Source organism: Corythoichthys intestinalis, chromosome 4 (genome assembly GCF_030265065.1).
Source record: "Corythoichthys intestinalis isolate RoL2023-P3 chromosome 4, ASM3026506v1, whole genome shotgun sequence".
NCBI lineage: Eukaryota > Metazoa > Chordata > Actinopteri > Syngnathiformes > Syngnathidae > Corythoichthys > Corythoichthys intestinalis.
In genome coordinates this window covers 56,434,060-56,447,668 of record NC_080398.1, presented here as the reverse complement: position 1 = coordinate 56,447,668, position 13,609 = coordinate 56,434,060, and the positions used below count along the sequence as shown (strand labels likewise).

Sequence of the window (13,609 nt, the reverse complement as noted above, 5' to 3'; positions counted from 1 at the left end):
ATTGTGTCTATGTGGCCCGGTAGCAAATACGCCACGGACTGGTGCTGATGGTTGGGGATCCCTACTGAGTTGCTTGTACGTAATAACATGACCATTTTATGCCAAAAAATGACACAAAATCATTAATTTTAGACCATAACACTATGACCCATTACCCGTCCAAAGAGCATGAGTGGAGAAAAAACATTGTTACCTCTGAATGGTATAATGGAGTTATGTGTTTATTGTTGCGGCGTCCTATTGGTGAAACAGGTAGCGCTACTGACGGCATCTCTGGGAAAAATAAAGTCGGTATATAGAATAAAGAGGAAAAATGTAACGGCTAGTGTAGCCCAAAATAGCAGAGTAAGAGTAATGTTTATACTTCAAAAATCTACTGAAATAAAAGTAAAAAGCATTGTTTGGTAAAACTACTGTAAGTCCATTTTTCTAAAAAATGTAACGGAGTAAATGTAATGCATTACTACCCATCTCTGGGTACATTTTTTTTCTTTCAATGTCTTTTTTGTTTGTGTCTGACTGCATTTTGATGAAGATACACAAAATAATTACATGTGCCTATAGTAATGGCCATACCATTGTTGGCGTTCAAAATCTGACTTTTCCACGGTTCATTGGATATTCTTGCCAGGAGACTTCCCCAACGTAGACTCCCTTATTAGTCCTGAAACAGCTCTTGAGGATTATAATCCACATTTATGTTTACACATGAATTAAATCACCAGTATCCATTAAAAAAAGGATCCTCTGGATTTTTGTCATGTTTTTTTTTCCCGTCCTTGTAGGACCTCTGCCATTCTCACAGTGACGAAGCCACTATTCAACAAAAGATCTCCACAATCATCAAGTGTTTCATCAATTCGTCCAGACCTCCAGCCTTGCAGATAGACATCCCTCTGGAGCAGGCACAAAGCATGAGAGAGAAACGGCATAAACTGGGCCCTTACATCTTCAGAGAGGCACAGGTAATGACAGAAAAAAAACAATGATTTGCAAATCCTTTCCAACCGATGTCTATTCATGGTGCTGGGTGACATGGGAATAAAAAATCTTCAATTTTATACCATGAAAACAATATGCAGTGCTTAATTTGTAAATCATAAAGTGCCGGAACAAGCACACAAGTAAATATGATAGCCGAGGGATGTCAGAGATTCAAACACAAGTCCCAGAACACAGGCAGATTGTGCCGAAATTCAACATGTAAAAGCGGGCTTGTCATGCTGAGGGACTTAAAAGCCTTTTTGATAATATTCATGGTAAATGTTGATGACAATAATTTACAGTTATTCAGGCTAATGTATATTTATTGATCACATTACCAAGGGTGGATCTAAAAAAAATGGAGTGGTGAGAGGGGGCCAAGAACCTTTTTGAGGGTGGCAAATATTTCATGATGGTATAATACAATGATCCCCAACTTTTTTGCACAACAGACCGGTCTGATGTAGGCCTTTTTTTCATGGACCCGCAATGTGTGGCAAAAAATTACAGTAAATATAAAATAACACGACTTGGCTAAAAATGAACATTAAGTGCAGGGAAAATGTAACTCATCATATGCTGAATTGACCTTGTTAACAGCGGCCTCTCCTAAAACGGCAAATATCCTTGATCGCAGGCATAATGAAGTCATCCCCAAACACAGTGGTATTTCTAGTCTATATGGTGCCTTGGGCGACAAGACGCTTTGAGAAAAAAATCTCAAAAAAACAATGGTTGACCCACAAAATACAGTGCATGAAATATAATTAGCACAACCCAACCTAAACACAGTACTTGCCAAGAATCTTACATTAACGCTATCAAACCAGTTGAAAGTGCACAGCAATAATTATGTGTAAATGAATATTAATCTAACATCACAAACATTTATATTGTAGAAATAATAAAGAAAATGTGGAAGATTCGACTTGTTACTAGATGGCTCAGATGTGTTGACCACTAACTACACGGGGTCTGGTTAGAGAGCACAGGAGATGAAATCAAATACTTTTTTGGGCTGATGTGCAGGTGTGCATGCATGTATGTAAGCTCATTTAGTATGTGGTGAATAACATACAGATAGAGTGCCTTGCAAAAGTATTCGGCCTCCTTGAATCTTGCAACCTTTCGCCACATTTCAGGCTTCAGACATAAAGATATGAAATTTAATTTTTTTGTCAAGAATCAACAACAAGTGGGACACAATCGTGAAGTGGAACAACATTTATTGGATAATTTAAACTTTTTTAACAAATAAAAAACTGAAAAGTGGGGCGTGCAATATTATTCGGCCCCTTTACTTTCAGTGCAGCAAACTCACTCCAGAAGTTCAGTGAGGATCTCTGAATGATCCAATGTTGTCCTAAATGACCGATGATGATAAATAGAATCCACCTGTGTGTAATCAAGTCTCCGTATAAATGCACCTGCTCTGTGATAGTCTCAGGGTTCTGTTTAAAGTGCAGAGAGCATTATGAAAACCAAGGAACACACCAGGCAGGTCCGAGATACTGTTGTGGAGAAGTTTAAAGCCGGATTTGGATACAAAAAGATTTCCCAAGCTTTAAACATCTCAAGGAGCACTGTGCAAGCCATCATATTGAAATGGAAGGAGCATCAGACCACTGCAAATCTACCAAGACCCGGCCGTCCTTCCAAACTTTCTTCTCAAACAAGGAGAAAACTGATCAGAGATGCAGCCAAGAGGCCCATGATCACTCTGGATGAAGTGCAGAGATCTACAGCTGAGGTGGGAGAGTCTGTCCATAGGACAACAATCAGTCGTACACTGCACAAATCTGGCCTTTATGGAAGAGTGGCAAGAAGAAAGCCATTTCTCAAAGATATCCATAAAAAGTCTCGTTTAAAGTTTGCCACAAGCCACCTGGGAGACACACCAAACATGTGGAAGAAGGTGCTCTGGTCAGATGAAACCAAAATTAAACTTTTTGGCCACAATGCAAAACGATATGTTTGGCGTAAAAGCAACACAGCTCATCACCCTGAACACACCATCCCCACTGTCAAACATGGTGGTGGCAGCATCATGGTTTGGGCCTGCTTTTCTTCAGCAGGGACAGGGAAGATGGTTAAAATTGACGGGAAGATGGATGCAGCCAAATACAGGAACATTCTGGAAGAAAACCTGTTGGTATGTGCATAAGACCTGAGACTGGGACGGAGATTTATCTTCCAACAGGACAATGATCCAAAACATAAAGCCAAATCTACAATGGAATGGTTCAAAAATAAACGTATCCAGGTGTTAGAATGGCCAAGTCAAAGTCCAGACCTGAATCCAATCGAGAATCTATGGAAAGAGCTGAAGACTGCTGTTCACAAACACTCTCCATCCAACCTCACTGAGCTCGAGCTGTTTTGCAAGGAAGAATGGACAAGAATGTCAGTCTCTCGATGTGCAAAACTGATAGAAACATACCCAAAGCGACTTGCAGCAGTAATTGGAGAAAAAGGTGGCGCTACAAAGTATTAACGCAAGGGGGCCAAATAATATTGCACGCCCCACTTTTCGCTTTTTTATTTGTTAAAAAAGTTTAAATTATCCAATAAATTTTTTTTCCACTTCACGATTGTGTCCCACTTGTTGTTGATTCTTGACAAAAAATTAAAATTTCATATCTTTGTTTGAAGCCTGAAATGTGGCGAAAGGTTGCAAGGTTCAAGGGGGCCGAATACTTTTGCAAGGCACTGTATATAGTGAATATTCACAGAACTCTTAATGTGTTTAGCTTATTAAACATTAAATCACATAATTTTAACTATAAACCAACTATAGTGAACATTTGCACGCTAGCTCCCTTCAAAGTACTACATTCACTGCTCCCATTAATTATTTTGATATGATGCTAACAGTCGTAGCCAATAAAAACAAACTACTGACTACGAAATTACGAGTGTGTACGATTAAAAAAAATGGACACAAAAACACATTTAACACAATCCTCCACCTAGCATTGTGAGGAATGTTCACGATCTATGTGCAGCGCCTTTAATTCACATAACAAGGCATACTCACATTATAGAGGGAGCAGACGCATGATTCGGGAAATGCTGAACTGGAAATAAAAGCACGAGCATTTTCCAAAATGAAAGTGCTACATTAAATAGAAAGTAAATTAATCAAAGGTTTAAACCAGTGGTCACCAAACTATTTCACATAGGGCCGCAGTGGGTGCAGGATTTTGTTCCAGCAAAATAACAGGACACCTTTGCACCAATCTGGTGTTTTACAAGTGCAGTCAGTTAATTTCAGCCCAGTGCTGCTTGTTTTAGCAGAAACCTCATTGGTTAAACTGTCTGTGCTCGATCGGTAGGAACAAAAACCAGGACCCTCAGCGGCCCTTGAGGACTTGTTTGGAGACCCCTGGTTTAAACTATTAAACGACCTTAAGAATTCTTAACAAAAAGAATAAATATACATTATACAAGTAGGTCAAATATTTAAGTAAAAAAACCAAATTCTTTGCACATTAACTCATTCACTCCCAGCCATTTTCTCCGGTGCAACCCCCTTCGCTCCCGGCCGTTTTACTGGATTTTGACTGATTTTGCAAGGCCCACTGAAAATTCTGTTCTATTGCTATATAAACATGGAACCCACCCAAAGAAAGATTAGACTCTCTTCTTTCAGCGGAAAAAAAGTTCATATCTTTTTCCATTCTGTAGAAATCAGCATTAGAAAATAGCTTAGTTTGAGCAATTTTCTAATTTCTGATGAAAAAACTGAGAAATTGAGCTTTTTGTAAAAACATACATTTCAAACATAACTTTGACTTTAACACAGCTATTTTTTGCTTTAGTTACATCCCAAACATCTGAATAATATTTTTCTTTTACAAAATAACATAAACAACAAGACCAATAGAGGTTTTGATAGCAAAGTAACAATTTGTTTACACATAACTAACAGAGATGACGCTGTTATGGCCGCGACAGCCGGGGTAAACTTTTCCCTCATCGCCGCCTGTCTCATAAAGATGGATTTTTTTGAGTCTCTTTTGTGGTGGAAGTCGACAAGAGTCCCCCAAAACCGTACAAACACACCACACTACTCTCTAGTGGCTTGGCGGTGAATTACAGAGCAACGTGTTCCCTTGCCGCAGAACTATTGAATGCTCATTGACGCCATAGTCGCTACGCCGTCACCGCAACGCAGAAGCATCACTCAGGCTTAACTGTGGTCTGCAGGGGACATCTTCGCAACGCTAGGGGCGGCAATTATAATAGTAGACAATCACTTGCATGCATGCACCCTTAGCAATTTGCCGCCCCGGGCGATCGCCCAACCCGGCATTGCCAGGAGCTGCCAGTACTGCTAAGTTATCTGGAAAACCTGGTAGAAATTAGGCTTGAGTGTAGCTTGTGGAATTTAGAGCAGCTTTTCAAAAACAGTGGCTAAAACTTGAGTTTTTTAAAGGTGCTATGAAATGGTGACCACGTCAAAAAATAAAAAATAACTGCACTCATGTAATTTTCCATGTAGGAAATGAATTTGGCACTCAAATCTAGCTGTATTATTTTTTTTTTTTACCTTTTTATGCCCCCCCCCTCCCCCATTAAAAAACAAAAACAATACATCTGGGATCAACCACGTTTTTTCAGCAATTCTGGTAGGAACATCGCTAGCTTTCTAGTGCTGCGCTAGCTAGCACATGTTGCCTCTACTAGTATTCTGGGTGTGACGTCATCTTCAGATTAGAGATTTTTTAGTGGGCAGAGCCAAGGCAGCTGAGAAGGGAAAACTAATTAGGATTTAATTGCATTATCAAGCCTTTTCTGTCACTTTTTGGAATGGATTCGTGTCCAAAATATGTCCTGCTATCATTTAATGTCACTTGCTGTAGCATCTCACAGTACCCTTAATAATGGGTAGGAGCAGACAGGTTTACATTACCCCATTCTTAGCAAATAAAAATAATCATTTAATATTGGTGAGGTATCCAAAAGGCTTTTTTAAGTGTGGGGAAAAAAGATAAGTCGGCAATCAAGAAAAGCGCAAATAATTCTTTACATTTTTTACACCATATGCCAGGCATTTCCTCTGTTCGCAGATGTCTGTGTTCAGTGAGCTGCTCAAGTTTTGGCCCGAGTTTCAGGAGCTCAGGAGCAGCGTACATGAAGATCAGCTATTGGAAAGGCTTCTGGACGAAAGACTCAAACACAAAGCCAGAGTGCGGCGACAAAGGAGGAAGGAGGAGGAAGACGAAGCAAGGAGAGCTAAGGTACGCTACACCATGATATATAATGATTGCGTGTCATTTTTATATGAGAGTGTTCTTCTTTCTCTTTTTACAGGAAGATGTGAAAAGTCTAGATTCCAGTTCTGGTGAGGATGCAGATGTCAGAAATGATGATGATGGGGGAGTAGAAAAAAGAAGAGGTGAAAGTAGAGATTCGAAGACACCAAGTGGCTTGATGCCATTTACCCAAGTACCGGTGAGATCATTTTGTCAAAGGATCGATCATTCAAGGGAAAAATTCAAATTCTGTTTGAACCAGAGCAGCGCTGTAGTCCACTAGTATGTCTGATAATATACATATATTTTCCCCCAAACTCTGAACATTAAAAAGTTCTTGATTTTATATGCTAACATTTAAACTATCATATTCATTGCTCATACATTTTTTCAATCAATTACTATTTCCATGGATTTTATGAGCTGATTATTAGCCTAAATTATGTAAAAAGAAATACTTGAAATAGAGGACCTTAATTCTGATCTATGAAAGTTTATTATGGAAAGGAAATTTCCATGATATTCAATGTTTTTCAAAACAGTCATTAATTGGATTGAATCGCATGTTTTCTCAGTTGTCGTGGTCTTACTCAAAATACATGGCAGCTCTTAAAAGGGAGGAAGTGCTACTAAGGCGACAGAGTCAGAAGGAAGCATCATTCTCTACATACTCAGGTACATTATACACAGACTATTTTTAGTAATAATACTAATATATATAATAATACTAATACTAATAGTTAGCATCAGGCCGATTAGATACATAAGACTAGATGCATGGGTTACGATTCAGTGCCAAAACAATATTTCCAAAGACAAAAGTTATTTTATGTTTATGATTTTAGTTTGGAAATGTTCAATTTGAAACAATCTAGAAAAAAAAGTACACCCACCCACCAGCCACATTTTAAGGCTCACCCGTCCAACTGCTGTTAACACAAATTTCTAATGAGCCCATCACATGGTAGCAACGCAATGCATTTAGGCATGGCCAAGACAATGTTCTAATGTTCAAAGCAACATAAAGGGGAAGAAAGGTGATTTAAGTGACTTGGAATATGGCATACTTGTTGGTCCCAGTAGCTCAGCAGCTGGCACAAAGTGCATTGAAAAACAGAGTGGCTATGTTGACAAATGATGTAAATCTAACTTTTGTATTGTTGTTGTATCAAATGATAGAAATGGAGTGCAGATACTTATTGACCTACCGAACGACCACCCAACCTAAATCTTTAATAGGAGTCCCAGGGAATTCAGGAGCATGGGCATTTGTCTCGGGAAAGGCCAAACGGACCTCTCCTGGGCATTCTAGTTGTATTAATGTAGAAATCAATCATAAACAATTACAGTATATAAATTGACATTCTTAGTGTATTTTCAAGCAGATAAAGGCTGTTTATTGTTGAGCATTGTTTAGAAAGAAATAAACTGAGGTAAAGGGATCACGATAAATGGAAAAACACACAGTAAAACTCGTGTTTTATTATGAATCCAATACCTATAACATGCACTTTACGTTGAAAAAAAAAAAGGGCATCTTGTGAATATGTTCTTCAGGCAGAAAAATCAACGTCCTTGACTTGCAATGTTTGTTCCAGGCAATCAGGTTATATAGCAGCAAAGTCCTCATGGACAAGGGTCCTCAGTCTTTGGTTCGTTTTATGTACAATCCAATATTTCCACCGACCATCGTAGCCACTGCATAACGTCACCAAAATGCTCGCCGCTTCAATCTTGGAAACACGTCGTCCAACATCACAATAAAAGCCCAACAAATGATGTATGCATGTCAAAGCAATACTTAGTTTGGCTTTAATTTTGAAGTCGAGCCCCTTTAAAGCAGAAATGTGAAGTAATTTCATAACATGTCAAATAGGGTCACAAGTAAAGTAATTAAACATTGTCCAACAAATAAAGCATGAAAAAAAAATTTATATGTTGTATATTTGACAAAATAATCGCGTTTCCGAAGTTCGAGCCTGAAAGGGGACGAACCCGGAAGTGATACATCACACCGAGAACAGCGATGGCAGCGCTCCATATGGCCGCCATACAAAGCCCTTCAAACAATGATTCAAACAGCGATATAAGCGATAGATCGAGCGCAAGGGAGGAGATCCAAGTTTTTGAAGGGTTGGAGGGAGAAGAGGAGGTTGGAATTTTATGTTGGACCTAAGATGTATTAGCCAGACGCTAATCAAGATGCAAACAATGTGCCTAGACTACCTGACATGGAATGGAGACAAGACCCATCGAGATTACAAGATTGGTAAGATATAGGCTGTTATTATTTTCATGATTTGAAGATGCAGGCATTTGCACATAATTTTATGTTTTTGTCTATCTGATGACATTGTTTAAAAAAATAATAATCAGACTGCATGTTCATTTTGGCAGATCCGGCAGCTCTCGTGCATATAAATTAATAATATAAAAACGTTGGGGGGAAAGAAGGAGATGAGTCCTTGATGGCTTTCTCCACTTTATTGTGGCAACAATAATAAAACAAAATAATAGCGGACTGCCGCCACATTCGTCCGCGAAGTTTTGCTTCTCGCTCATCTCCGCCTCGCCTCGTACTACCAGCTACTATTTCTTCCAGTCCCAGCGTCTCTTAAACGGATTGTGCATAGTGTCTTATTATGAGCTTTTTGTTGACAAATGTATCGAACACACGATGTGCTGACAACTTTGTTTCTTTATTAACACATGGAGCTAACAGTAGCTGGGGCTCTCGGCAGGAAGTGTCGTCTAATGGCGTGAGGAAATGTAGTTTTTTCACACAAGCGAACAGATTACAAAGCACCACTTCAGTGTTGTCCCGAGACTACATTTCCCATGATTCACTGCGTGACTTGAGCCGCTTGCTGATTCGCTGCGAGATTGACTCAATGCCAACACGCAAACAAACCTGCCGCTGTCAACGCTCTGGGAGGTCGCATTTGACAGGATTCTGCCGCGGTCCTCCTCGCCAGCTGTTTGCTCGCCATTCACGCTCATTTGCATTTGATCGCTAGTCTGATACACTCCCGCTTTTTCGATGAGGTCTTTTGTGTTTATTCGTTATTGGATTGTTTTTGTTCACCACTGTAAATAAGAGCACTGAAGCAAGTAGGGGTAAGTCGCCATTTCTGTTCAACCGATTTTCTCCTGTTTTGTTTAGCGTAAGAAGCTAGGTTAGTGGCTGTCTTTTCTTTGTTCTTTTTCATGTAGTGTAGATTCCTTTTGTTTGTTGTTTTGGCCTGGGTTTACCCTGAAGCCACGCTTCATCCACATTTTGTACATATTCATTGCGAGTTCGATTGTTGTGTAAATAAATTTGTGCCACTTGTGAAATTGTGTGGCTCGTTTTATGTTACACCCTTCGCGAGCCGTCCTTGGGACGTAACACTAGCGAACACAACAACAACTATGCCACGACTATTGCCACGAGTTGGCTTTCGGCTAACGTCGCTAGCTTCTACTGTACATTCCACAACAGTTGGCAGCTCTGCTTTGACAAAGTTATCAGTCATCTATCCAAAAATCACACTTTTTGGCAAATCCTTGATCATAAGCAGATTGGTTAAGGAAGCAGGCATCTTCGAAGTGTTTGCAGAAGAGAACACTACTCGATGATCGCGTGAAATTCATTCGCTTCGTGCGAACGAAAGATGTCCATTTACGTGCCCTGCTATCCTTTGGCCACTCATACAACTTTTCGTTTGAGTGAGAACAAAACATCGCCACACACCGCCATGGCATCTTACCAAGAAGCAATGCAACAAATACTGTTCTATGGCGGACTTCCCTCGCACTTCCCGGTGTGACGTAATTTCCGAAGATTGCCGAAGAAAAGCATTTTCGTTGTCAAGGGCGTTGCTATGGGTTAAACAAAGAATCTAGAAGGGTTGCGTAAGAAAAAAAAAAACAAAAACCGAAGATATGCTTATAACTGTTTAGCCATTGATATTATTCAAAAACATGGTTGGCCAACCTTACATCACATTACTGCTTTAAGGGCTGTGGGTGACTCCGATCCGGACTGTTACATTAACGCTTGCGATTCTTTCATCCTGAAAACGATTTGAATCCTTGGGCAACGACTTTTTAGTTTTGGTGCACAGTTTAACAATTGCTGTATATCAGGATTACGGGCAGATTATGTATGATTACTGATTACGAAGGGATATCAGGTCAAATCTGTCAACATATGTAACTCGTCTTTGTAACCGGACAAACAAAAGACACCCATTAAACTTGTAAAAACCAATTTGGTTTCCAAAAATCTTATTTAACCTGGCAGTTAAAGCCCAAGTGGCTCCCAAGCAAGCCTTTCTGCCTCAATGGGATGTCATGGTTTATACAGTAGAACTGGAACCAAAACTACTCTTTCATTTCAGCATCCTCCGACAGCAGTGTGAGGTCAACAGGAAGCAGACACAGCCACCGGTCGACCTCACAGCACTCCTCCCGATCACGACACGGGAAGTAAACACAAAAACGCAAATGAGGTGTTGCAGGGTTACTCAAACGCATTTGAAACCAAAGGAAACAGTTGTCTCTCCTCTTGGTGGGAGGCAAAAACATGTAAAAAGAACATACAAATGACCAAAATACACAAATCTGCCCAGTGATTTGTGATAAATACATTGTTTTTATTAGAAATTGTGTCCAAATATAATTTTAAAGGCATAGTAGCAAAACCTTACACAGAACCCAGGGGTACAATAATGTTTTAAAAGGCAAAAACACGAGGGCTTAGCGTCAGTGTACAGTGACAAACAGTGTTACTGTGAAACATTACATCATTTGGTTGGCAGCTGGTGTTTGTTGCTTAATTTACTCTCGCTTTTATGTCCTACATAGGGCTGCTGAGCACAAAATACAGATGTACAAAGGCATTTTTGAGAGGTGTATTAACACACAAGGTATACACTTATAAAGCATAGTTCTTATTGGGTCAGTTAAAAAGTGCAGAAGTTCTCACAACATATTAATGGAATCCAATCTGTAAGGCTTTATCCTTTACCATGGTGAACTTGCTGACGAAAACCTTGGCAAAAGCAGGTTCGACCAGGTAGCGGTAAGACTTGGCGACGGAGGTCGGCGGCTCAGCGAGCGTCACCGGAGGCTGCAGCTGTAGTGACGAAGCGGAGGGAGGAAAATAGTGGGAGGCTCGCTTGATGTATTCTACCAGACGCTGATACTGCAGCTCTGAAAGACGCTCTCGCACACCTTCGCCCTGAGAGAGGACAAAACAGCACGGCTATGTCAACGTTGGCCTTCTAGTAAAGGTGCAACAACTAATCGATTTTTTTCCCGGCAGCTATGAGCAGTCCCGTTTGGGTCCTTGTTTGTATGTAATGTGAGGCTGCACGCGTGCGCCAGTGATTAGAGCAAGAGAGAGTTCACTGCTACACTCAGGTTGCTGAATCAATAATACAGGTAGTCCCCGGTTACGACGTACCCGACTTACGTGATTTCGACTTTACAACGACAAAGTCTCGCCCGGCATTTTGTCTTCAGTCGGTTTGAAAAAATTCTAATGTAGACTTTTGTTTTGTGATGCATGTTTTTAATTTGGCGCCGATAGTACTTCTGCATGTGAGAAACAGCGCATGTACACACTAAGAAGTGAGAGAGAGGGGATAGTTTACAGCTGCCAGCCTGCGCGCACATTTGTTGCTTGTGAAAATTCCATGGAGGCAACGCCCGTATATAACACCTTTCATACTGTTTATTGTGCGTTTTCAATTGTGGTCGAATATTTGGGGTGAGTTTATGTGGATTGTTATAAAACTCATTTCATTTTGATTTTAGATACATTCTGCAACTGTTGATGCAATGAGCACCTGAATAAAGTCAGCAAACCACGCGGACATCTGACATTGTCATTTCGTAGCCTAGCTCAAACGTCTTGGCGAGGACAATACAATGATGCTGTACTGTATTACAAGGCGTCGAGAGTTAAATTGCCTTTTGTGTTGTTAGATCTAGTGTGCTAGTTAATGAAGCCAAATGTATTGTTTGTATTCTTTGTTGATGATACATTGCTAATCAGTGTCTTAAGTGTCCGTTTGTATTGTGTTTTGGAGAAGCGTAGTAGTAAGAGTTAGATAGTAAAGTTGTCTCATTTCTTTTTATGAAGAAACCACACAAATACTCCCATTAAACTGTAAATTGTCATACAAGAGTGTGCTTTGAAATTGGATTTGAACTGTATTTATGAACAACTGTTTCATTACAGTGTGCCTCCACCATATTCAATTTTGTTTAAGAAAATAAATGAATGAACAGGAATTGTTTTTGTTCTATACTCAGAACTTTTATTGAAAACTAACACGTTTTATGTACTTGAAACAGTACAGTTGTAGGCTACCTTTAAGAAAATGGAATAAAATATTAATTTTGAAGGAAATACTAATCCATTTTGTCTTCATTGTTACTTACTATATGCCGAAAGTAACTTAAAAAAGTGACATTTATTTGATTATTCGATAATAAAAATAATCCATAAACTTCACTATCAGTTGACAGGACAAGGAGCCTATTTTCAAAACCAAAGCCGCTAGCGACCTAAGACCAAAACAGTCACCTTGCTTAGGCATAAATGTGTCTTCATGTGCATGCACAAAAATCACCAAAAGCAGAGATTATCACCTATATTTTCAGGATCAATAGCAATATTTAACATAAGTTTTCAACAGCTAGTAAATCACAACATTTTTTACATCAGAAACTTAATGCTTGAGCAGAGCATGCAGAATCATCTTAATTCTACTGAACAAAAGCAACATTTGCATTTTTTTCTATATACAATCACAACTTATTTATGTTGAATTCTGATGTTACTATTGCCTCAGCACGTCTTCCTGGCTATCTGGCCCTCGTCGTTTTTAGATTGAAATGTTACATAAGACATAATCCCGAAAATCCGAATTTTTTTTTTTTTTTTTTTAAATATGAACGCATATATTACTACTTTTTTGGCCAAATTATCTGACCATTTGAATGTAAAGTTACGCTATTCTGTATGGACAGAACATACAACATGGCAGCCATCACACAAAAAAGGAGCTTTTTAAGTTGAAAATTCTTGTAAATCCCGCAATTTCTATAAATATGAACATAAAACATTTTGGTTAAGGCAAAAAAAAAAAAAAACAAACAAAAAAAAACGGGCAGTTATCATTCATTTTACATAAATATTTCAAGCTAGAGTTACGCAAATTTTTTCCCATTCATTTTTTTCCCGTTTCAAAGTGCATGCGCAGGGCTATTTTATATAATAATTACCTTAAATCCTTGACCAAATCACTCTTAAGACACTCATGTCTGCTTGTATGCAGTAAAACCTTTGTCCCTTTTCCACCTAAATCTGGCGT

At 39.3% G+C, this 13,609-nt stretch overlaps 2 protein-coding genes across 3 annotated transcripts in view; one reads left to right on the top strand and one right to left on the bottom strand.

The window, feature by feature from the left end:
- Positions 1–12,656, top strand: part of LOC130914349 (regulator of G-protein signaling 22) — a 48,548-nt gene extending 35,892 nt beyond the window's left edge. Inside the window, exons 17-21 of the mRNA XM_057833449.1 lie at positions 786–965; positions 6,057–6,227; positions 6,301–6,441; positions 6,818–6,917; positions 10,625–12,656. Of these exons, the coding sequence (XP_057689432.1) occupies positions 786–965; positions 6,057–6,227; positions 6,301–6,441; positions 6,818–6,917; positions 10,625–10,716 (684 nt within the window). The 3' untranslated portion in view covers positions 10,717–12,656. The remainder of the gene's footprint in view (positions 1–785; positions 966–6,056; positions 6,228–6,300; positions 6,442–6,817; positions 6,918–10,624) is intronic.
- The window catches only part of LOC130914348 (intermembrane lipid transfer protein VPS13B-like), a 625,421-nt gene continuing 619,547 nt past the window's right edge, over positions 7,736–13,609 (bottom strand). For both annotated transcript variants that reach the window (XM_057833447.1, XM_057833446.1), the window contains exon 68: positions 7,736–11,466. In XM_057833447.1, coding sequence (XP_057689430.1) covers positions 11,218–11,466 — 249 coding nt within the window. In that variant the 3' untranslated portion in view covers positions 7,736–11,217. The remainder of the gene's footprint in view (positions 11,467–13,609) is intronic.